The sequence below is a fragment of the Panthera leo genome, chromosome B1 (assembly GCF_018350215.1).
Source record: "Panthera leo isolate Ple1 chromosome B1, P.leo_Ple1_pat1.1, whole genome shotgun sequence".
In the NCBI taxonomy this organism is placed as follows: Eukaryota; Metazoa; Chordata; class Mammalia; order Carnivora; family Felidae; genus Panthera; species Panthera leo.
In genome coordinates, this window is record NC_056682.1 from 127,544,848 (window position 1) to 127,568,599 (window position 23,752).

Below are 23,752 nucleotides of genomic sequence, written 5' to 3' on the forward strand. Positions count from 1 at the left end.
AGGGCTTGTAAACAGAGGCATTTATCTCAGGACCCAATGCAAAAGCAGCAGTTTGAAAACCACCTAGAATATATATGAAAGAGATTCATTTGCTAATCTTAATGCACCTGTCAGAGAGGCAGAGCCTGTTGGCTTCTCTCTGGGGATACAGGTGCTGGTGGGTACCATTTTGGTGCTGTCACTCCACCTTGCTAGCACTGGCAGGTTTGTCCCACTCCTGCACCCTCTAGTGGTCCCCTAAGGCTGGCAGGCATGACCTAGCTCCACACTACTCTATGCCCCTGATAAAGCCAGCAAACACACATCCATATGAGACACCCCTTGAGCATCTGACTCTTGTGTCCAAGGGAACTCTCATTTCTGGACCCCATGGGATTGAAACAATCAGATAGATAATTCTTGGCAAGCTACCATTCCCAGGGCACAGCACAGAAAGCAGACTGAAACACCCACAGCTTCCTGTGAAGAAAACCTATTTATTTGCCCTAGAACTTCAAACTGAGGGGCAGGCTTCAAGATTGCCACATACCTAGAGGCTACAAAGGTAGAGAACATAGGCTGGGGGATGCGGTCTTTGTGCTCTCCCTTGGTCTTACTACAGCTTTCCAGTACCTTTAAGAAAGGAGCTTATACACTTCTCTGAAACCCCAATTTTTACAACTGTCAGTAAAGGAGCACCTCTAGATGGACTGGTCTGGAAGCCAGCAGGGTTTATAACTGTGGTCTTACAGGATTGTATATGTTTGCATACTTTAAAAACTGGTGACTGCTAATCTGGTTTCCAATCAGCCTGAATCTAGATGCTGACTGAGATACCTCAGTCATTGGAACATTGGTTGGGATTGGCATATCCTCAACAACTAGGACTGATCAAGAATAAATCAGGTTGCTTAGACAGTCACAGAGGTTTCAGAGACAACCAAGTGCTAGGACAGGATTGAATGAAGGTTTATCTTCTACACAAGGACACTCAATCAAGACTGTTAAAGGAAGCTGTTTTGCCTAATACATAGTAACAACCATAGTCACACAAAATGAGGAAACAAAAGAATATGTTCCAAACAAAAGAATACCATGAAACCCAGGAAAAAACCTTAATGAAACAGAGATATGTAATTTACCTGATAAAGAGTTCAAATAGTCATGAAGATGCTCACCAAACTCAAAAGAAAGTGGATGAAAACAGTTGAAACTTCAAAGAGAGAAAGTATAAGAAAATGCTAAACAGTAGTCATAGAGCTGAAGAATGCAATAATTGAACTGAAGAATACACTAGAAGGGTTCAATATCAGACTAGATGAAGCAGAAGAAAGAATAAGTTATCTTGAAGACAAGGCAGTGGAACTTACCCAGTCAGAGCAGTAAAAATAAAATGAATTAAAAACCAAAGATAGCTTAAATGACCGATAAAACAACATCAAACAGAACAGAATTTTCATTATACAAGTCCCAGAAGGAGAACAGAGTAAGAAAGGGACAAAAAAACTTATTCGAAGAAATAATGGATACAAACTTCCCTAACCTGGGAAAGGAAACAGACATCCAGTTCCAGTTGTGCAGAGAGTTCCAAATAAGAGGAACCCAAAGACAGCCACACCAAGATATAGTATCATTAAAATTTCAGAACTTAAAGATAAGAAGAGAATATTAAAAGGCAGTAAGAGAAACATAACTTGTTACATATAAGGGAATCCCCATAAGGCTATTAGCATATTTTTCAGCAGAAATTTTGTAAGCCAGAGGGAGCAGCATGGCATATTCAAAGCGCTAAAAGGAAAAAAAAACTCACAACCAAAAACATTCTATCTGATAAAACCATCATTCAGAATTTAGGGAGAGAGAAAGAGTTTTCTAGAAAAGCAAAAGCTATGAAGTTCATTACCACTAAACTACCCTTACAAGAAATGTTTAAAGGCAATTTTTTAAGCAGGAAAGGAAGGGCACTAATTTGTAATCATAAAACATATAAAACTACAAGACTCACTGATAAGGGTAAGTATGTAGTAAAGCTATTGGATTAATCACTTATAAAGCTAGTATGAAGGTTAAAAAACAAAACTAGCTTAGGGGCACCTGGGGAGCTCAGTCAGTGAAGCGTCCAACTTTTGATTTTGGCTCAGGTCATGATTTTGTGGTTTGTATGATTGAGCCCTGCTTTGGGCTCTATAATGACAGTGCAGAGCCTGCTTGGGATTCTCTCTCTCCCTCTCTCTGCCCCTGCCCCACTCATGCATCCACTCTCTCTCTCAAAATAAATAATAAATAAACATTAATTTTTAAAGAAGGAGTTCAAAAACTTGTAACTATAATAGTTAAGGGATACACAAGACAAAAAGATGAAAATGTAATATGAAAAACATAAAACACAGTGGGGGAGTAAAAATGTAGCTTTAGAATGTGTTCAAACTCAGGGCGCCTGGGTGGCTGAGTTGGTTCAGTGTCAGACTCCTGATTTTGGCTCAGGTCATGATCTCAGGGTTGTGGGATCAAGCCCCACATTGGGTTCTGTGCTGAGCATGGAGCTGCTTAGGATCTCGCTCCCTCTGCCTTCTCCCTGCTCATGCTCTCTCTTTCTCTCTAATATTAAAAAAAAAAGAAGAAGAATGTGTTCAAACTCAACCTGCTATCAACTGAAAGTAGACTGTTTCTTATATAGGCAGTTATACATGAGCCTCATGGTAATCACAATGCTGAAACCTAGAGTAGATACACAAAATATAATGAGAGAGGAATCTAAACATAACACTAAAGAAAGTCATCAAATCACAAGGGAAGACAGCAAAATAATAAGGGTATAGAGAGGAATTACAAAACAATTAGAAAACAATAAACAAAATGGCAATAAGTACACACTTATCAGTAATTACTTTAAATGTAAATGAACTAAATTTCCCAATCAAAAGGCATAGATTGACTGAATGGGTAAAATAAAAATAAGCCCCATCTCTGTATTGCTTAGTAGAGGCTCACCTCAGATGTAAGGACACACACAGACTGAAAGTTAAGGTATAGAAAAAGATGTCCCATGAAAATGGAAATCAAAAGAAAGCTAGGTAACTATTTTTATGAGACAAAATAGACCTTAAAACAAGATTGTGATAATGACAAGGATGGGAATTACATAACAATAAATTGGCGAATACAACAAGAATATATAACATTTGTAAATATTTATATGCCCAACATAAAATTGTATAAATAGATGCAATAAATGTTAACAGAGCTAAAGGAAAAAAACGAGAGCAATACAATAATAGAAACTCTTAACACCCCACTTACATCAATGGACAGAACATCCAGATAGAAAATCAACAAGAAAACATTGGCCTTAAATGACACATTAAACCAGATGGTTTATATATACAGAACAAATATATACAGAACATTCCATCTATCTATCTATATATCTATATATCTATATATATATATATATATATATATATATATATATACAGAACATTCCATCAAAAAGCAGCAGAATATACATCCTTCTCAAGTGGACCATAGAACATTCTCCAAGATAGATCATATGTTAGTCCCAAAATAAGTCATAAAGAATTTAAGAAGATATTATACAAAGCATCTGTTCTACCATACTGGTAGGAAACTAGAAATTAATTATAAGAAAATTCACAAATATATAGAAATTAAACAATATGCTACTGAATGACCAATGGTTGACAAAGAAATCAAAGGAGAAATTAAAAAAATAGTTGATACAAATGAAAAGGGAAATGCAACATACCAAAATCTATAGGATACAGCAAAACTAAAAGGGGAAATTAAGAAAACAATTCCACAACCGCGCAAAAAGAATAAAACATATAGGAACAAGTTTAACTGAGGAAGTGAAAGACCTGGATACTGCAAACTATAAGACATTGATGACATAAATTAAAGAAGAAACAACTAAATGAAAATTTATTTCATGCTAATGGACTGGATCAATTAATATTGTTAAAATGTCCACGTGACCCAAGGCAATCTACAGATTCCTTGCAATATCTATAAAATTTCAATTGCATTTTTCACAGAAAAAGAAGAAATAATCCTAAAATGTTTATGGAACCACAAAGGATTCTGAATAGTCAAAGCAATCTTGAGAAAGAACAAACAGGGATGCATTATGCTTTCTGATTTCAAACTATATTATGAAACTATAATAATCAAAATAGTATAGTACTAGCATTAAAAAGACACATAGATCAGTGAAACACAATATATAGCCCAGAAAGAAACCCACACATATATGGTCAGTCAATTAATTTAGAACAAAAGAGCCAAGTATATACAATAGGAAAGACAGTCTATAATAAATGGTGTTGGGAAAACTGGACAGCCACACAAAAGAATGAAAGAAGACTTCTTATACCATGCACAAGAGTTAAATGGATGAAAGATTTGAATCTATGACCTGAAACCATAAAGCTCCTTTAAAAAAGAAAAAAGGTGGTGAGCTTCTAGACCTAAGTCTTGGGCATGATTTTTTGGATATGACTCCAAAGCCTAGGGCAACAGAACCAAAAAATAAACGTTAGGACTACTTCAAACTAAAAACAAAAACAAAAAGAAGACAAACAAACAAAAACTTCTGCACTGTGAAGGAAACCATCAACAAAATGAAAGAGAAACCTTTTGAATGGGAGGAGAGTAAATATCCAAAATATATAAGAACTCATACATCTCAATATCAAAAAACCTAAAATCTAAGAATGGGCAGAGGACCCGAGTAAACATTTTTTTTTCCAAAGAAGACATACATATAGCCAACAAGCACATGAAAAGATGCTCAGTATCACTAATCATCAGTGAAATGCAAATCAAAATCACAATGAGATATCAACTCACATCTGTTAGATGGATATTATAAAAAAATATACGAAATAGTAAGTGTTGGGGAGGATGCTGAGAAAAGGGAAATTTTGTGCAATGTTGGTAGGAATGTATATTGTACAGCCACTAGGGAAAACAGTATGGTGTTTCCTCAAAAAATTGAAAACAAAACAAAACAAAACATATGATCCAGCAATTCCATTTCTGGGTATTTATCCAAAGAAAACAAAGATACTAATTCAAAAAGGCATAAACACCCTTATGTTCATTGCAACATTATTTACAGTAGCCAGAGTATAGAAGCAACTTAAGTGTCCATCAATAGATAAATGGATAAAGAAGATGTGAGATACATATATATGTTACACACACGCACGCACACACACACACACACACACACACACTATGGAAAATACTCAGCTTTAAAAGAGAATGAAGTCTTGCCATTCACAACAACATGGATAAACTTTAAGGGTATAGGTGAAATAAGTCAGACAGAGAAAGACAAATAATATATGATCTCACTTACCTGTGAATGTTAAAAATAAAATAAATGAGCAAACAAAACAAAACTAATAGATACAATTGCTTTTGATGGTTGCCAGAGGAGAGGGGGATTAGGATAGGGAAAATGGGTGAAGGGGATTAAGAGATATAAACTTCTAGCTATAAAATAAATAAATAAATCATGGGGATATAATGTACAGCATAGTGACTATAATCAGTAATACTGTATTGCATATTTGAAAGCTACTAAGAGAGTGTATCTTAAAAGATTTTGTCACAAGAAAAAAAAAATGTAACTTTGTATGTTTATAGGTGGTAACTAGACTTACTGTGATGATCATACATATATATATATATATATATATATATATACACACATATACACATATACAATGTGTATATATATATATAATATACTATATATATATATATGCATATATACAAGGTGTGTATATATCTATATAATCCTTGTGTTATAGATAGACCTGAAACTAATATGATGTAATATGTTAATTATAGCTCAAAAAAAAAAAAGAACAGAACTAAGATTCTACCAATGTATAGGAGACACAACTTGAAAAATCTATGACTTTTATCGAAAAATCTCGATTTTTATTTTTCTGCGTAAAATCAATTACACTCTATGAACTTCACTCTCTCAGTGTTTCATAGAATAATGTTTATTATTCAATAAATTAACATGTGAGAAAGTGATCTGTGAACTTTAATGTGCTATAATCATTTTTGTAGTACCCTTTAGTAAATGTCGGTTGTCAGCAGTATGTTAAGAGTATTAGGTAGTATCTCACTTAATTTTTATAATGAACTTATAAAGTAAATGTGATTGAACTTTCTGTACAAATGAAAAAACAGACACAGGATGATTATATTATATATCCATAGTAACACAGCTAACAAATAAATAAAACATTCTTTTTTTTCATGAGCAACAGATATATGAATAGTAGGTCTTTTTGGGGAAAATTCATGTGATCTCATTATTTGTCCATGACTGATTTGTTCATTGTCCTTTCCATTTCTGATTGGCAGGTGCCAATGCAACAATCTATCTCACAGAGTTCTCATGTTATAATATATTTTTAATCTTATGTATGTCTTTACAAAAATCAATAAGCTTTCATGAGGAACTTGACAACTTGATGGATTTTAAAATAGTTGTATTTCATTGTGAAAAGAAAAATATCTATTTTTATTTATTCATATTCATCTGCTGAACTATTTAATCCTCGTGTGAGGGGGGTGGGATATAAAAGTTCTAGAAACAACATTAAAATATAAATGGAGCACAGGCAGTCCACTGGGAGGAATTCAGTTTGTTCACAAAGAACTGTACTTTTTATAAAGATGATTTCCCAAAGCAAGCAGTGTATGCCAATGGAAAAGACTAAAAGATACTCAGTGGGAAGATGATCTCCATTTATTTTATTCATTCAAAACCATTTATAATTTTTTGAAAACTCCTTACTCTATTTTTAGTTAGCATCCACTCAGGAAGCTGAAAGTTTACTTTGTGTTCTCTTTCCTCTTAGAACTCCAAGGCCATAGGAAATGCTGTGACTAAATATATGAAAACAGGACCCAGAGTTGACAATAAGGTTCATTTGGTGTTACCTCATTTATAATGATCCAGTGACAGTCAAAAGCAACCAAATTAGTCTCCACAACCTAGAATAGAAAACAAACCAGCTATCAGTCAGCATTAACAGTGAAAACCAAACGAAACCAACTGAACATACTTTGCAAATGGCGAACAAAACAAAACAAAACAAAAATATCATATATTACAAAGGTCTTTGTTGTTAAAGATGGAAAACTTAGCAAAACATTATAGAAGCATTTGTGTTCAACATGTACTATTAGCACTGTAGACTTGCTAATTAAATTTGAAAATCAATTCATCAAAAGCCTAGAAAAAAAAAGGTTTCAACTAAAAAAATAAATAATGCTATACAGTGATTTAACTGCGAGTGTAGTTCAGATCACATTTCCTCTTCCAAATCAGCTTTTATGGCTTTCTATCTAAGTACATAACCCTCCATAACCTGGCTCTAACTTAACATTCTTATCTTTTTCTATTTCCCTGTGTATATGTTCGCCATTTTCTTAAAGTAAACTGCTCCATGTTCTGAAAAACTCTGTGCTGTGTTCCCTAAGGAGATTCAATTGTAAAATTACCTGAATGTAAAAACTAAAAGCAGTAAACATTATATTAGCATTAAGTTATGGGTGGGTAACTTCAGTAGCTTTTAGCTGGGTAATAACAAACAAACAAAATTTATGTAAATGGAAAAGCAAACAATATATAGGTAGAAATCTTGGCTGACAAACTTTGGATTAATTGATTCTAAATGGTCCTTGGCTTGGACTAAAAAAGTAAGCTGGGGGCACACACAGACACACACAGCTAGAGTGTGTGTGGGTATGTGTGTGGGGGGATGGCGTGTGTATAGTAGAGGTAGCTTTCATATCTGTTTCCACTCTATCCGATTTTATACATATTTTAAGGCATGTTGCTATGATTCATGCCATGGGGCATACAGGCATATAATAGGTGAGGCTGTTTTGTAAGAGATATTGCTGATATTTTCAGCAATAATACCCAAAGGTTATGTTTTAAAAATTTTTTAAATGTTTATTTACTTTTGAGAGACAGAACACGAGCAGAGGAAGGGGCAGAGAGAGAGGGAGACACTGAATCCAAAGCAGGCTCCAGGCTCTAAGATGTCAGCACAGAGCCTGATATAGGGCTCGAACTCAGCAGTTGTGAGATCATGACCTAAGCCAAAGCTGGGCACTTAAGCGACTGACTCACCCAAGTGCCCCCAAGATTGGGTTTTAAGCAAAGATGGCTTCTAAAAACTACCAAGAAATTGTTATAATATGGTGATTGTTTTTTCCTCGTTCTTGGACCAACTGAGAAATGACTGTTGAAAGTTGCACTGAATCATGAAGAAACAATTGGAAATATATTTCTTGTATGATTTAATGTTTTCGGAAAAGATACAATTATTCTCAGAATCTTCGTTTTCTCTTTTAATTTTAGTATGAATTTTGTACTATTTCCATATGTGTCACATCAGTCCCTATGACTTTACTGGACTATGTAGATGATACATTATCATAGAAGTGAAGATATATTATTTATTTTTAAGTTATATCATGATTATCATATTTTGAAATACATATATTTTCAATTGACATGTGAAACAATGTGGAAAATGTGACTGCAGTTTTCGGTTTTACTAAAAAATCACTTTATCTATCTCTAATTTTATGATTATATTTCTTTACCATCTTAGACAAACCACCATTAATTTATTAGCAATAAAAAAAATGTTAGAAAGTAAGCAAGAACTCCATAAGAATTTAGAGAAATACAAACCAGAGACTGATACAAGAACTGTAGTTCTCTGGATAAGATAGAAATGCATTTTTTAAAAAATCCATGCCAAAAAAAAAAAGAGTAACTAAAATTTGGAAACAGCAAGAAATCAGAAAAAAAAAAAAAAAGAAATGAAACCCACAATGTAGACTGAAAGTACTATTGAAGCAATGTCAGTAGTAGAATGAAGAGATGACTCAGCTTGGGCAGATTAAGCAACATTTGGGTTATAAGAATTCTGTATTAACTTGTAGACCTTTTTAAGTGAAAAGTTGTCTCGTACAACAGCATTTTGTGAAAGAGGGAGAGGGTAAGGATTACGATGGTAACTCACTGATAATTTGTCTAGACCATAAAATTTACTCATTTCCACACTCTGACCTGAAATAGCTTTCAGGCAAAGCATGAAACATGTAGAGGTATAGGCTCAGTCTTGTGTTTCAGTAAAGGAGAAAAGCAAATATGTCATCTAAGGCCATGATTCTATTCACTATACCACCTTCCCTTGCTTAGGATCAGCAGGGAGATAATCTTCTTTCACCCTTGTCTTTAAATTTCACTCATGAGCATGAATACATCAGACATTCCACAGTATAAATTGGAAACAAGAAGAAAGATTATTAGCACATTACTGCAGATAAAGAAAGAAATCATTTACTACAATAACTTGCGTTCATGGAGCAGACCATACTCCTCCACTACTACTTAATGTGGTATTGTGCTAACCCCGAAATAAACCTCTTGAAACATCACACTTTGGGTCTACTTGTTACAGTAATTTAGCCTATTTTATCTAAATGCAATGCATTTTTGTTAATCTTAGCTATGTACCTTTTTCTAACCTTAATAAACTTTAATAAATAGCTCATTAGAGTAATTTTAAATTCTGTGATTTTATAAAAGCATATGATGTTTCAAAACCATGCAATATTTGTTGACCTTTTCATAAATGTTGAATGTTCAGGACTTTTTTTTTTTATGAGCTCAGTTTTCTTTGGGGAAGGAAAATAAATAATACCAGAAAGATTCTTAAGAATACAAAGGTAGACATGTCTCATCCCTTTCATTACATACCAAAATATACATATATATACACAGCTAAAATCTAAGTATCACTGTGGCACCATTTTATAAAGAAACTTTGAAACTTTTTTATTGCTACGTTGTACACAAAATGTTAATGCTTTCACTCATTATCTGAGTTAAGGGCCACTAAAGGAGAAACATACTTTTCTTAGGTTTAGGTTAACATCTTCATGGATAAACAAGGAATTGGCAAGAGTTCTCTGATTTTTTAATGACTGAATGTTACTAAAAGTAAGCAATGTGAAAAAGCCACTGATTAAAAAGGTAACTGATATCTGTAATGGAAGGGATAAAAAGAGGACAGGCAGTTTAGTAGCCTAGACTTTGAAAACCTGGTAGGCTTTGAGTTCTTTTACTTATATGACTAGAATAGGTATATAAACAGATAAAATAAGATCTACTACTATAACTATACTAGTATACAGTGTATGTTTGTGTATATATACACAAAATCTACTACTATACCTACAATTGTATATAGTGTGTGTGTGTGTGTGTGTGTGTGTGTGTGTGTGTGTGAGTGAAAGGTAAAATACAATAGAGTTAAAATAAAACATAGAAAGGAGTGGGAATGTTGTTTATGCTTGTCACATATTATCACACTGAGCTAACATATAATGAACATTCTTAGAAGAGACATATTTAAATAAAAAAGAAATTCTCAGCTATTGGTGGGTATAACATATGCCAATTAACTACTGTAAATCCCAAATCAATTCATCTGATAATTTTTCTATTTTTTTAGTAGTATTAATCCCTTTCCACTTGATACACTTCAGTTCAAGTTACACTGTATCAGACTAGTGTCATTATTAACTTGAAGAATTGAATTACTTCTGGATATAGGATTAAGAAGTGATTGTAAGATACCTTAGGATTTTTTAAGCCTTTTTATTTATTTCCACAGTTATGTTACAACTCAAACAGTGAAAATTGTTTCCTTTCCCCATCTTCCTTACCTAAGTATCTCATCTCCTCTTTTGGGAGTAAAGATATTGAAACCAATGAAAGGGATTAAGAATTGATTGATTTTTTTTCCTTTTTTCACTGGGAATCTATTTTATAACTGAGTACATCATTGTTATAGTTATGTGTTCTCATTCTGTGGATTCTCATAAATGTCTAGCAAGTTAGTAAACACTAATCGTATTTTTTTTCCAAAATTCCCAAAAAAAAATAGATTGCTATGAAATATTGAATATCTTAAAAATAATACACACACACACTCACACACACACACATATGCATATATACACATATGTACATATATACATACATATACATATATTCATACATATATGTATATATACATATATATTTGTACATGTACATATATATACATATACATACATACATATACATATATATACACATATATACATATATATATGTATATATGTGTATATATATATATATATAGTGATATATAGTGATAAGTGATAAGAAACTCTCCTGAAAAGATCACATTATGCTTGGGCTATGGAATCAGCATTATGCTTGGGCAAGTCAGCAAGAAAAAAACTATCCAATGGAAACTCCTGTATGTTTGGTTATCAAAATAACAGAAAGCTGGTATGGATTTTCCTTTGTAAACTGTTTCTTCTCTCCTTACCCCATGCTGCTGTCTTATCACTATACACGTACATTATGTGTTAATGCATGTATTAATAATGTAAAGGTGCATGGTGCCTGTTTACATAGAGAGTTGTTTCCATACTGATGCAAGGTAACATAGTTATAACAAATGAGATTACTACCCTGCCTCCCAGGAAGCTGAGCTTACTTTAAGGGAATTGAGCAAAAAAGGGGGAAAAAATCAAGCCCTGTCAGGAAGACAAGCGATGAGTAAGGACAGACCATCTGTCACTGGCAGGAACTTTAGAACTTCTGAATCTTTAGAAAAGCCTGACAATTTATCACCATGTCTTCCATCATTTGTCCTCAGATCTTTAGATGTGCTAAATATAAGACAATCGGAAGCAAAGAAATTGCCAGAGCGTGTTTCTCACTGGTTATAAATGTGGAACGGTTCTTCGGAGCACAGAGGACAATTTAATTGACTAAACAGTAACAGCAGCATGCTGTTTTTCACTCAACCTTGTGGCTTAACTAAATTAAACTTGTTCCTTTTGCAGGATGTACTAAATATTACACATTTATGCAAAGGGTTCCAATGCTCTGTGCATCTGCAACAGCAAAAATATCAGGTGTTTACTTTCTATTCCTGTCTATTCTGAATTGTCAGGTGGAAACATGCCTGGGGAAGGACACCAACAGCTATGCTGGAACAAGGTACCAGAGAAATATTAAAGAGCTACTCCCCTCCTGGCTCCTCATCTCTAGCAATGTTATAGCTTATATCAGTATTTCTGGAACTGTATTCCGTGGGATGCTACTTCTGCTAAAATTCATAGGTGTTCTATAGCAGATAGATTTAGAAATGCTAGGTTGACCAAATTAAATAGATGTCATTACCTTATGACTCCTCAAAGCTTTAAGCAGGTTCATATCCATATTGAAATATAATTGACATAAAATTCTTATTAAGATGTAGTATTGTTTTTATTTATTAATATGTTGGGACATATGGCTTCAGACTTACGAGCATGAGATCTAAAGTAAAAGAGTCAATGCTTCCATTTGCTTCCAATGTGACTTTGAGCAACTTACCAACCCCATAAGCCTCAGTTTCCTCATTTGTTACTAGAGTTAATGCTAGTGCCTACATAATAAAATCATAATTAAGATTCAGTGTAACAATGGCAAACTCTCAATAAATACCAACTCCTCCATTTTAATTAATATTCTTTATGAAATTCCAGGAGAAGATATTTGGGATGTAGCATCTTCCAAATTAATTTGATCATGGAAACCATTTTTCCTACTATAAATCCTATGGGATTAGTACTTTTGGGGAAATGTAGACTAGAATATGCAGTTAAGTTAGCCAAGTATTCCTAAGAGTCCTAAAATTTTATTGAAGCACCATGAGGAATTTTGTAACTTTAAAATCACGGTCCTAAAATAATCCTACAGAGAGTGTGATGAACAGAGGACATTGTCTATAAAATGATAACAAATACAAAAACAAAAGTCAAATTATCATCTATTATATAAAACTTAAATGCATATGTCATAGCTTTAGGAAAACAGTGATACTTGTTCTTTTCTCCTTTTAATCATTTTCCCTTCCTAATTAAATAAAAGAAGATAAACCAAAACAAACTGTTATACTCCAATAAAGTATAAAAGGAAATGTATATAAAGTTTACAGATATAGTAGTATTCTTAGGAAGAGATCAATGGATTTACAGTGCAAACATCCAGTGTCCTGAGGGTCATGTATGACTAAAATGCATGACACAAAGTTCTCCTAAAAAATGCAATTAATACTCTAATTCTCCAAAATGCAGAGTGAAAAGACAAAACTCTAGCCATCTTAAGGTACAGTCAACCTGGGATTCATTTCCTTTGCTTTTTTTTTTTTTTCTTTTGTAGATAGGTTGATTTTCATTTTTCTTCTCACTAGAACCTCCAAAGCTACAGTACAGGAAGACACTGGGGTATTACTACTTGTGTAGATTCCATTTTAAAATCCCAAATATATCCAGCAGATGGCATTGGTAATCCCTTGAACTGATATTGGGTAACATGGGGATATTGTGAAATGACTGTCTTGTTTGCATTTCCCCTTGAGCTCAGCATGGGTCCCTGACTCTCTTCTGTTCTTATCCAAGCAGCTACTATCTGCCATCCCACTCTGTGCCTTTTGCTTTAGAATCTCTGCTCTGATCTTCCAGCTGGAAGACCACAAATACACTTTCATCCAAATCCTCTTGCCATTACTGCCAAAGTTATTTCATAAACGGATATGCTAGAATTATTGTTACTGCTGTGCAGTTGGGTCTTCCCACACCCCCTGGGAGATGGAAATATGCCACTGCTGAGATTTGGCCAACAGTATGCTACCTGCTATGCTTCTTAATGTGGAAAGATGGGCACCAACACACACACACAAAATAGAGAATCTGCATTCATCCTATGACATAGACTGGTCTTCCCGTGTCCTAAATTACTGAATTGAAATTGAACAATGATTAAAAGTGAATTCATGATTTCAACACTTTGTCTGACGAGGATATAAATAAAGATGTGACAATTGTTTCCAGTGCAGGGATCACTGTATAACTTTAAATCTTTCTGAATGTTTGCTTGCATTGGTGTTCTTTTAGATGTTCTGCTATAGTGATTAAAAAGTACTTATCCCAAATCAATTAGGAAAAGTAGTGTTTGTTGAGAGACTATTTGTCCTTTGCTGTGCCTGTTTTACTACATGCTAATATGTTAACCTTTGGCACAACAAGGGAATTACATTAAAAAATTTTTTTAACTGTGTTTGTTTTTTGATAGCTAAATTGATCCTTGACAGAGTAAATTGATTCCTAAGTATAACTGGAAAACAAAATAATACAAGTTCTTACTTGATTTAAAATGATGATTTGGGGACACATTGACACTTAATTGCTGGGATTTATGAAATGCAGCTTTCTTGTTATCTTGAAGCAAATAAAGGGGGGAAAAGTTTCTTATAGAGAAGTCTATGGATCACATGAAAGTGTAATATACAGGCTTTTCACCACTGTGAACTTCCATGCTTTGCCTTTTATTTCCCCCTGGGTTCCTTTTGATCTCCTCTCTATCTTCTCTCCTCCACAAAGTGTTTGTTTCTCAAAAAGCAGACTGAAGAAAATGCCAAATCCTTTCCCAACCCTTAACCTTCCCTAACCCCAGGAAGGATGTCCCCAAGCTGTGCTAATCTAGTGCTCTGAACGAAACTTTATCCATCCTTAATTAAATTGTGTTTAGCTATGTAAGAGACTGTGAGAGCTGTGTTGTGTTTTATATTCCCCTTATGCCCTCTTCTTCAGCTGGATTGGCTTCCTTGCTGGCCCTCCGGTACAGTCCTGTTCTTGCCCTTGCTTTGCCTCCTAAATTGCTCTTCCCAGAGGGAGACAGGTGCATACACACACCCTCTGCACTTCATGTGGGCCTCTGCATACATCTCACTTCATCAGGCGCGACTTCTCTAATCACTCACTCTTGCTCCCCCATGCATTTATCCCACAGGACACACACACACACACACACACACACACACACACACACACACTGCCTCTTTCTGTGCACTAGGGATATAAATTTCATTGCTAAGAATTTCATTTTGATCACTGGTTTCTACCCTTGGAATAATCAGTGCTGTATAGTTGAGATTCAGTAAAAATTTGCTGCCAGGCACAAGGCAGATTTTCACTAAATGTTGTTTGTGGAAAAAAGACAACTATATAGCCCTAACTCATGTTTATATATCATGGATATCCCTACTTCACCTAGGGCTAAACCATTTGACAAACTTGTATTGGAAGAAAGCCACTGGATGGGCTTTAATTTTTTAAAAACATTAAATAAATAGAAACTTTCTTCACATTTTCTCAAATGAAGAGAACTTGACTACTTATGTGGTAATGAAGTATGGAATTACATTCAAAATTTCTAAGGTCAAAAACCTCAGCATTTGGAGGGTATATGGTATCAGGAAAAAAACCCATATATTCTGAATAACGAGGCTTGAGTTCAAATACCAGATCACCTTACTGATATTCAGGGATATTACTGACTTTGAGTCTCAGTTTCCTGATTATAGGAATAATGCTTTTTTCACAGATAGTGAGGCTTAAATGGATGAATGTATCTAAAACACCTGGAACATTGTAACTAATCAAAAATACTAATCTCTTTCCTTTGTTAACCTCTCTCCCTTCACTCAGGTTACTGCGGGATTTTTAACACTAATTAGGTACATTTATCCAATTCAGTAATGTTTATTTAATGCTATTTACAGTGTATCTATAATAATAAAAGCTAATACTTACTGAGCGCTTATTATATGCCAGGCACAAACTGCTTTTACACATACGATAACTTATTTAACGTTCACTATATCCTTATGATGTAACCACCACATTTATGTCCACCTTACATAAGAAACTGAAGAAACTGAACCCATGTCATAAAGCTGGGTGTGTAAGCCAGGATCAATAGTTAGTAAACATCTTTCCTATATAATATTTTCATAGCCTTCTTTATCCAAGCTTCAGAAACCATTATCTTTCTTCAAAATGGAAACAATTACAGTTAAACTGAATGTTGTATAACATTGTATGATACACCCTGGTGTTTTATGTATTTAAACTCCATTGTATAATGTATTTGTATTTACTGTGCACCTGTGAAAGAGAATTAACCATAGAAAAATTTGAGAACATAGATGATTTTACCCACCATTCTACTCCATGACCTTTTCCTTGAAGCAGTATAAGACAATTTGTTTTTCTCTAAGTTACTCTTAATTCCCATATTCTTTTAGAATGTGAGTAGCTTGCTGTACTGATTAACTGACCAACATTATATATAACAGCATACACACATACACACACACACACAGTGCAGTTATTCCTTAATCAGAGAAACATTATCTGGTCCTGCCCTCTCTTCATAACAGAACTTTTGATTATCACCACAGATGAAGGGTCAAAAGCTTCTAGAAGAGAAAATGTACAACGCTTCTTATTGTGGCAATGAGGCAATAGGCCATTAAACATCTAATTTCTGCAGCTAGCTAATCAGTTTTATACTGTTTTTTGTGTAACTTTGCCATATGCTGGGTTACCAATAACTCATCATTGATGAAGCCACTGTGGAAGTATTACTCATTAAAAGACATTCTTAGTTCAATATTTCTGTTATCCTTGGGCTTTTCTAATATTTCACAGTGACTCTGCTTTCTAGAATATCAAGAGTGGGATAAAATGCTGATGATTCTAAACTCAAAAGACTTTGCAGGGGGGAGAAAAGTATTCAAAAGGTATTTATTAATTTTGATATACAAAGTACCCAAAAGAAAATAAGGAAATGCAAAATGCGGACTCCCATGGCCATAGACCTAAACTAATTATTTTGGTCACTCTCAAGATAGTTAAGCTCATTGGAAGTCCCATCCTTGAATATTTTATAGAATCAAAACAAGATTCACGCTTTCTGGGGTTTCTGAATTTCTCCTCTAGTTTCTTTCATAAAAAGTATACCTTGTGGCCTACTATAAAAAAAAAAATGTTTTCAATGGTGTGGGACTTGACAGCATGGACACTTTCCAGAATTTCAAGCAATTGACTCTCCCGTCTGTGCTATTTCACTATGGTGAAATATAAACCATCTTTTTCTTACCACTGACAAATCACCTTATGGTGTTAGAACTGTGTTTAGTAACAAAATGTCAGTTGAAACTGAGGCACCAACTGTTAACTGCTCAAACAAAATGTCATTTGTAGAACAGAATTACAGAGTTTGACAAAGGACCCTATGCTATGATCACAGAAGGCAAGAATATTCAAAATCATCTGACACAGTTTCAAATTTTCATTGATCTTAAACCCCTTGATAAATTATTTTTTATTTTTTTTTAATTTTGTTTACATGTATGCTTACCTGTCAGTGCTTATAATTGCACAACTTCTACAAAATGACTAGAGTTACCCTGAATGCCACTGACATTGTTCCACCTTTCCTAGTAAGGGATGACAGAAATGCCTGATTTAGTGTTACTGCAAATTCAAGTCTTCCAACCCCTACTGGACATTTAATTCTATCTAATGATTCTTCTACGTGTATACGTAGTCAGTTTTGCCCTTCCGCATTCCCCATGGCAGTGAAGAATTCAACCTTCAGCCAGCTCCACTAGTCCATTTCCCTAACAACTTCACAAGCCATGTTTCTCCTATTTAAATAAATAATGAATAAAAATCCACCTGCAGAAATGGTTTCAAGCCCCCAAGTTCCTGCCCATCTTAAAAAATAACATATACATATATACATATATATATATGTATATATATATAATATCTGAAATATATATATCTGAATATCTGAAATATATATATATATATATATATATATATATATATATATATATATATATGAATAATAACAGCTAACATTTTGGGGGTTTGTAATTACCTATGTGAAACAATGGTAAACATTATAACATCTTTCACCATTTAGGTCTTATGTCAACCCCGTGAAGGTAACTGCTATCTTTCCTGTTTTAAAAATGAATAAACACTGTCTCCACTACACTCCTCTCCTCTCTAGATAGTAAAATAGGCACTCTTCCTCCAAAGAAGACACTGGAGTCTTCTATCATTTCAATAGAGCGCTGGGTCTTTTTCCTCCTTCCTCCTTAGGGAACCTGCAACAACAGTTATTTACATACTCCGTGCTTTCCACATCTCTCCATTTACCACCTTTGGAACAATAGATTTCCTGTCACCTAACACATGACCTCTCAAATGACTTTTACAGACAATCTTGTCAAATATCTCCTGTGATTGCTTTCTCCTTTTCCTCCCATTTACATAGTGATCAGCCTGTCTTCTGTCCCCAACTCACCCACTCCTCTTTATTTGTCTTGCCTCTATGTATCTTTTAGGTATAATTATCCTCATCATCTCTAAGAAGTTTTCCATGATCACTACAGCTTTCCCACCATAAACTCCTCTTATAAAATGTGGATATGAACCACAATCACTGAACAGATCTGATTATATTTTAATTTTTTTTTTTATTTGTCTACATTCTCTACCATAGTAAATGTTTCTTGAGGCAGGGACGATGTTTTATTTATTATATATTCCCAACAACTCTGTACCTGACTCATAACAGACATTAAACAAGTATTGTGGACTGGATTTAAATTATGCTATTAGAAGGTTACTTTGCCCCATAAGGTTACTGTAGATGTTAGAAGGTTACTCTGCCCCACACCCCCTCAGCCCATGTGAACTGCCCTGCAGCTGCAGGTGAAAAGAGCTTCCAGAATATTGACATGTGCCACCTCAAGATCTTGTACCTCTTATCTTCTCTGCCAGAGGACTTTTTTCTAGCATCATTTGGCCACACACAAAAACATGACCTAGAAGTGGGGGTATGTTAGCATCTCTGGAGATCAACTCTCAGCCAATGGGGATGGGAGAAAGTGGATAAATGCCCCGTCTCCCAGTAGGGGTGATTCTGAGGCCTATTCCAAACAGTTTCTCAGAAGATTCCCCACAGGATTGCACCCCATTTGTGCATATTTGCAATCCATTCCTTGTAACACATTCTTGACTGGCTTTTCTCTTTCTTTCATGTTTACCAATTCCTCACTGGCACATTTTGGGACCATCATGGTAAATCATCTGCACCCATGTTCTTGTCTCAGGATCTGTACCAGTAACTCAAACTTATTCAGCCTTCCTACATAAAACACACCATTTACTACACACGAATAGAGAATAGTTGCTATATAGTTAAATGAAAAATTCTTGAGAAGTAGAAAAAGTCTTGAGAAATGAAAATTATTCACAATCTGTCCACAGGAGTTGTCTAGAATTCCCCTAATTCTAAAAAGCTTTGATGCCACTGTGTACAGTGTATTGGGGAATTCTTCACATAGGTGATTCTCAAGGCTCTCATGCATTAGAATCAACTGGAGGATGTTTTAAACATATCTCTGGGCCCACTCCAATAGTTTCTGATTCAGAAGTTCTGGCCTGGAGTCTGGGAATGTGCATTTCTAGCAAGTTCCCAGTTGGTGCCTGTGTTGCAGGTTTAGTGAATCATTTTGAGATCCACTGCTTTACGAAAAGCTCTGGTCAGAAACTGAGTGTCGTGACTTGACACTAATTCTATATCCATTCAGTTACTTTGACAAAACCACTGAAGCTGTTGAGCACCTGAAATATACCAGACACAGTGCTAGGACAGGAGTTGCTTCACTGAGCAAGGCAGACCCGGTCTTCACTCTAAGTGAGCTTGCAGCCGAGCTCCACTGCAGACTATTAGGAATAGGAAAAGTACAACAGTGCTGCCAGTCTACAGGTGATACTCCTTCACAAATATGCACCTTTCCATGGGAGGAAAGACAAAATCGTTTCAGAGAGAATACAGCCATTTTAAGCCTATTGTGTAAAAATTGTTTTTTATTTGAAGCAAACTTCTTTATACAACATTAAAGCGGTGCTATTTGTACCTCAGTTAAACCTGCACAAACCATATATAAGTTATTTCAATCACATGTATTTTCCATTTGGGACGATAGGTTATTATGTACAAGAATTGAATTTTGGGGATTGGTAACCATAAATGCTATTTTGATTTTACTACCATGTTTGTTTGTTTTTCCATCTCCAAGTGATAAAGGCAGCCTTAAATAAAGGCTACCAATTATATCCTGAAATACATCATTGAATTTGCCTGTTCATTATTTCTTATATGCCATTCCAAGTTCAATAGTAGGAATCAGTTTTGCTATGTTGTTAAATAAATTATGTGTCAAGGCTTGCTTTAACTAACTCCAGTCAGATAAAAAGAAAAGAAAAAAAAAGAAATATATATATATATATATATATATATATATATATATATATATACACGAATATATATATATACACGAATATATATATATTCTGAAGACTGCTGTAGGTATTTCTTTTGAGAACTGAATTTTTATTAGGAATTATAAAATGGATCTAAGGTGTGTTTCTGTCACTAGAGTTGAGGCTATAAATGCTGTGTGGCACAGCTGTGGTTCATAATTCAAAAGGTGGCCTGGAGTTATGTGTTAGGACTTTCTTGGTTCATTATAAAGAGTTACATACTGATTTGGAATCTACCATATGTTTCACAGATTACTTAAGTACTTAGCACTGTTTCACAGCATAGGTTCATATTTAGCATAACTTCACAGGTTACTCAGGTCAGAATATGAAAGTTAAGATAGCAAAGATGGACCTATTAGATAATAATACCCTGGACTCCCTCAGACCCAAAGACATGCATTAACAGCTGCAATTCTGAGGGCCACCTGTTTTCCTCCCAAGAGCATTTGGAAACGTTCATAAATCAGGCTGGTTGAAAAGCCTCAAAAGCCTTCCTTCCTAGATGACAAAAGTATGAGAGGCTTTCTTTATATATATATAAAGATGATCGAATATATATATATATATATATATATATTTTTTTTTTTTTTAATTTTATGTTTATTTTGAGAGACAGAAGGTGGGGGGGGGGACTGAGATCGTGATCAGGGAAGGGGCAGAGAGAGATGGAGACACAGCATCTGAAGCAAGCTCTGGGCTCTGAGCTGTCAGCACCCAGCCCTATGCAAGGCTCAAACTCACGACCCATGAGATCATGACCTGAGCCAAAGTTGGATGTTTAACCCACTGAGCCACCAGCTGCCCTGAGAAGGCTTTCTTTAAAAATAGTCTGGTAGTATTGTAAGAATTAAAGACAGAGACATAGTTGAAATAGATCTCTGTGCTGACAGCTCAGGGCCTGATTCAGTGCGAGGCTCAATCTCCCAAACCGTGAGATCATGACCTGAGTGGAAATCAAGAGTCAGATGCTTAACTGTCTGAGTTACCCAAGTGCCCCAAAACTTTCGTTCTTAAAAAAAGGAGTAAAAAAAAAAATTGAATTTAAAAGTAAAGTATGTATTCTTTTATCTTTTAATTTTCTTAAATTTTATCTAATATATATATACCATATAGATATGCACCATAACCGTATTATATATATTATATGGTTAACAACATGGTTAACAAACTTTATTTAAAGTTTTTGATACTAGTAGTTACACTCCTCATTTTCAGAGCTCCTACAATCTCAACGAAGATTAATTTCCTGACATTCTTCAAATTATTTGCAATTTTTCTGATATGCCTTAGTAAAAATTACTTAATAGAAATAACTTGCAAGAAATTCTGAATCATTTTGCATATATATTTTAAAATTATACTTTTACTTTCTTTTACTTACAGTTACTTTGTGATAAAAAGGTCACTGAAAATTCAAAGAAAATAATTAGGTCAAGGACTCAAAATAAGCCAATGGGAACTGTGATTAAAACAACAGCAGAAAAGAGAAAAAAAATTAGGTCAAAGGATGATCGAATTTTACTGTTAGGAAAGTATGTCATTTTGCTAAATAATGAATTTTTTCTCTGTTCTAATTGTATTTGTAAAAGTTCACACTACTGGGAAAATCCATCTCTTTAGCTTGAGTATGACTTTGGGAAAGCTAAAAAGTAAAGCATTTCAAATTGAAAAAAATGTTCTTGAGAGTCAAGTAAAGAACATTTTCAGGGTTGAGAGTTGGATGCTATTTAAAACCTGGAACATCCCAAATATTTGTTGTTTGAAATTTGAATTATGATTAAAATTATCAAAGGTTCACCAAAATGTCAAGGGCCATCCAATATGCCAGATGTCTGAATGGAGTTGAGGAGACCATAAATCTTCAATAAAGAATAAGTTTCTCCTTGAAAGCTGAATTAAATCCTCTTTATTAAGTCAGTGGCTCTTCCAATTTATACAAATCAATAGTGGCTTTCGAGACATAATTTAATAAACTACAGAAATCTATATTAAATTCTAAAAATATCGAGGATATAAACAAAAAGCCCATATAAAGACAGTAGAGTTTGTTGCTGTTTGAATAAAAGTAAAACAAAAATGCCAGACTATTTCCTTTCTTAAGACATTTTATTTGGGGAACAAAGTATGACATTAAAAAGAGAGAGAGAGAGAGAGAGAGAGAGAGAGAATGAAACCGCTGAACTCCTTACACTACACAAGTTTAAAATACAAAGAGGAAAAAGCCAATTAGACAAGTTTGGAATTTAGTTATTGTAAATATGCTGATCCAAAGAGGGTAACATATCAACACCAAGACTGGTGTCATTCTCAGAGTTCAAGGTGAAAAATATATTACTATATAAGGAGGCGAGAAAACTGCTTTATTACAGGCTTTCTATTCCATTAATTCATTTTCAAAAGCTATGGCTCTTCAGCAGCCAGTAATGGAGATATTTACATAGGACTTAAAGACTGGCAATGAATGGTGATATTGAAAAATTCCAACTAAGAAGTTCAAATCTCAACATGATGACAATGCTATATATGCTAGCTATATTTTACTTTCTGTAACTAAATTGGAAAAACAACAATAATGTGAAGAGAAGCAGCAAGATCTTAATCTAAATTTTTTCTTTAAGATACATATATACGTACACCGAAATATATAAGATACGTATATCTTAAAGAAAAAAAAATATATATAGATATATATGGCTAATGGATATATATGTGCTTTGGTGAGGCACTGAAAAAAAAGTAAGGTGATTCAGTGAAGGTACACATATTGAATAAACATTTGGAGGCTCTCTGGAGCCAGGAAAAAAATGTTTACGTGGCTATGGAATGATAATACTGAATAAGGATATAATTATAAATGTGTTAAAACTATTTTGGAAGGAAAGGGTAACTTTGTGTGAGATAACTGTATATAAGCTAAATTCTTATCTTTTTTGTTAGTCCATCAATAGATAATATCAGTATCTAAAAATCAGGGAAAGTAGTGTAAAAATGTTAGTGAAAAATACTTGGAAAATAGAAGTAGCTAACACAAAACAAAAATTAAACGTTGTTTCCACAGAGCGGGAAGAGGAAGTGGGGAGGAATAGGGAAGTAACTCCTATTTTTCATTATTGGTTTTGTAAATACTTTCAAAATATGTAAAATTTTGACAAAAACTTTATCTTAAAAAATGGGTGCATATTCTTTGACCATACGACTACAAAAGGGAACTGATTTTTAAAAGGATCCATATGAAAGTTACCCAAGCAAAATATTTTCTAATTAATTTTTGTTAAAACATGCTAAAAAATCACATTAAAGTGTAATCAATATCTATAGTTTTAAAGCCCATTATCCTTTCAAACTACGATACTTCATGTGTACATTACAAATCTTAAATATATCCCTCATA

General features: G+C 34.2%; 1 protein-coding gene across 2 annotated transcripts in view; it reads right to left on the minus strand.

Annotated features, from left to right (window-relative positions):
- Positions 1-23,752, minus strand: part of GRID2 (glutamate ionotropic receptor delta type subunit 2) — a 1,444,174-nt gene that overhangs the window by 575,536 nt on the left and 844,886 nt on the right. For both annotated transcript variants that reach the window (XM_042935882.1, XM_042935881.1), the window contains one exon: positions 6,973-7,026. In XM_042935882.1, coding sequence (XP_042791816.1) covers positions 6,973-7,026 — 54 coding nt within the window. The remainder of the gene's footprint in view (positions 1-6,972; positions 7,027-23,752) is intronic.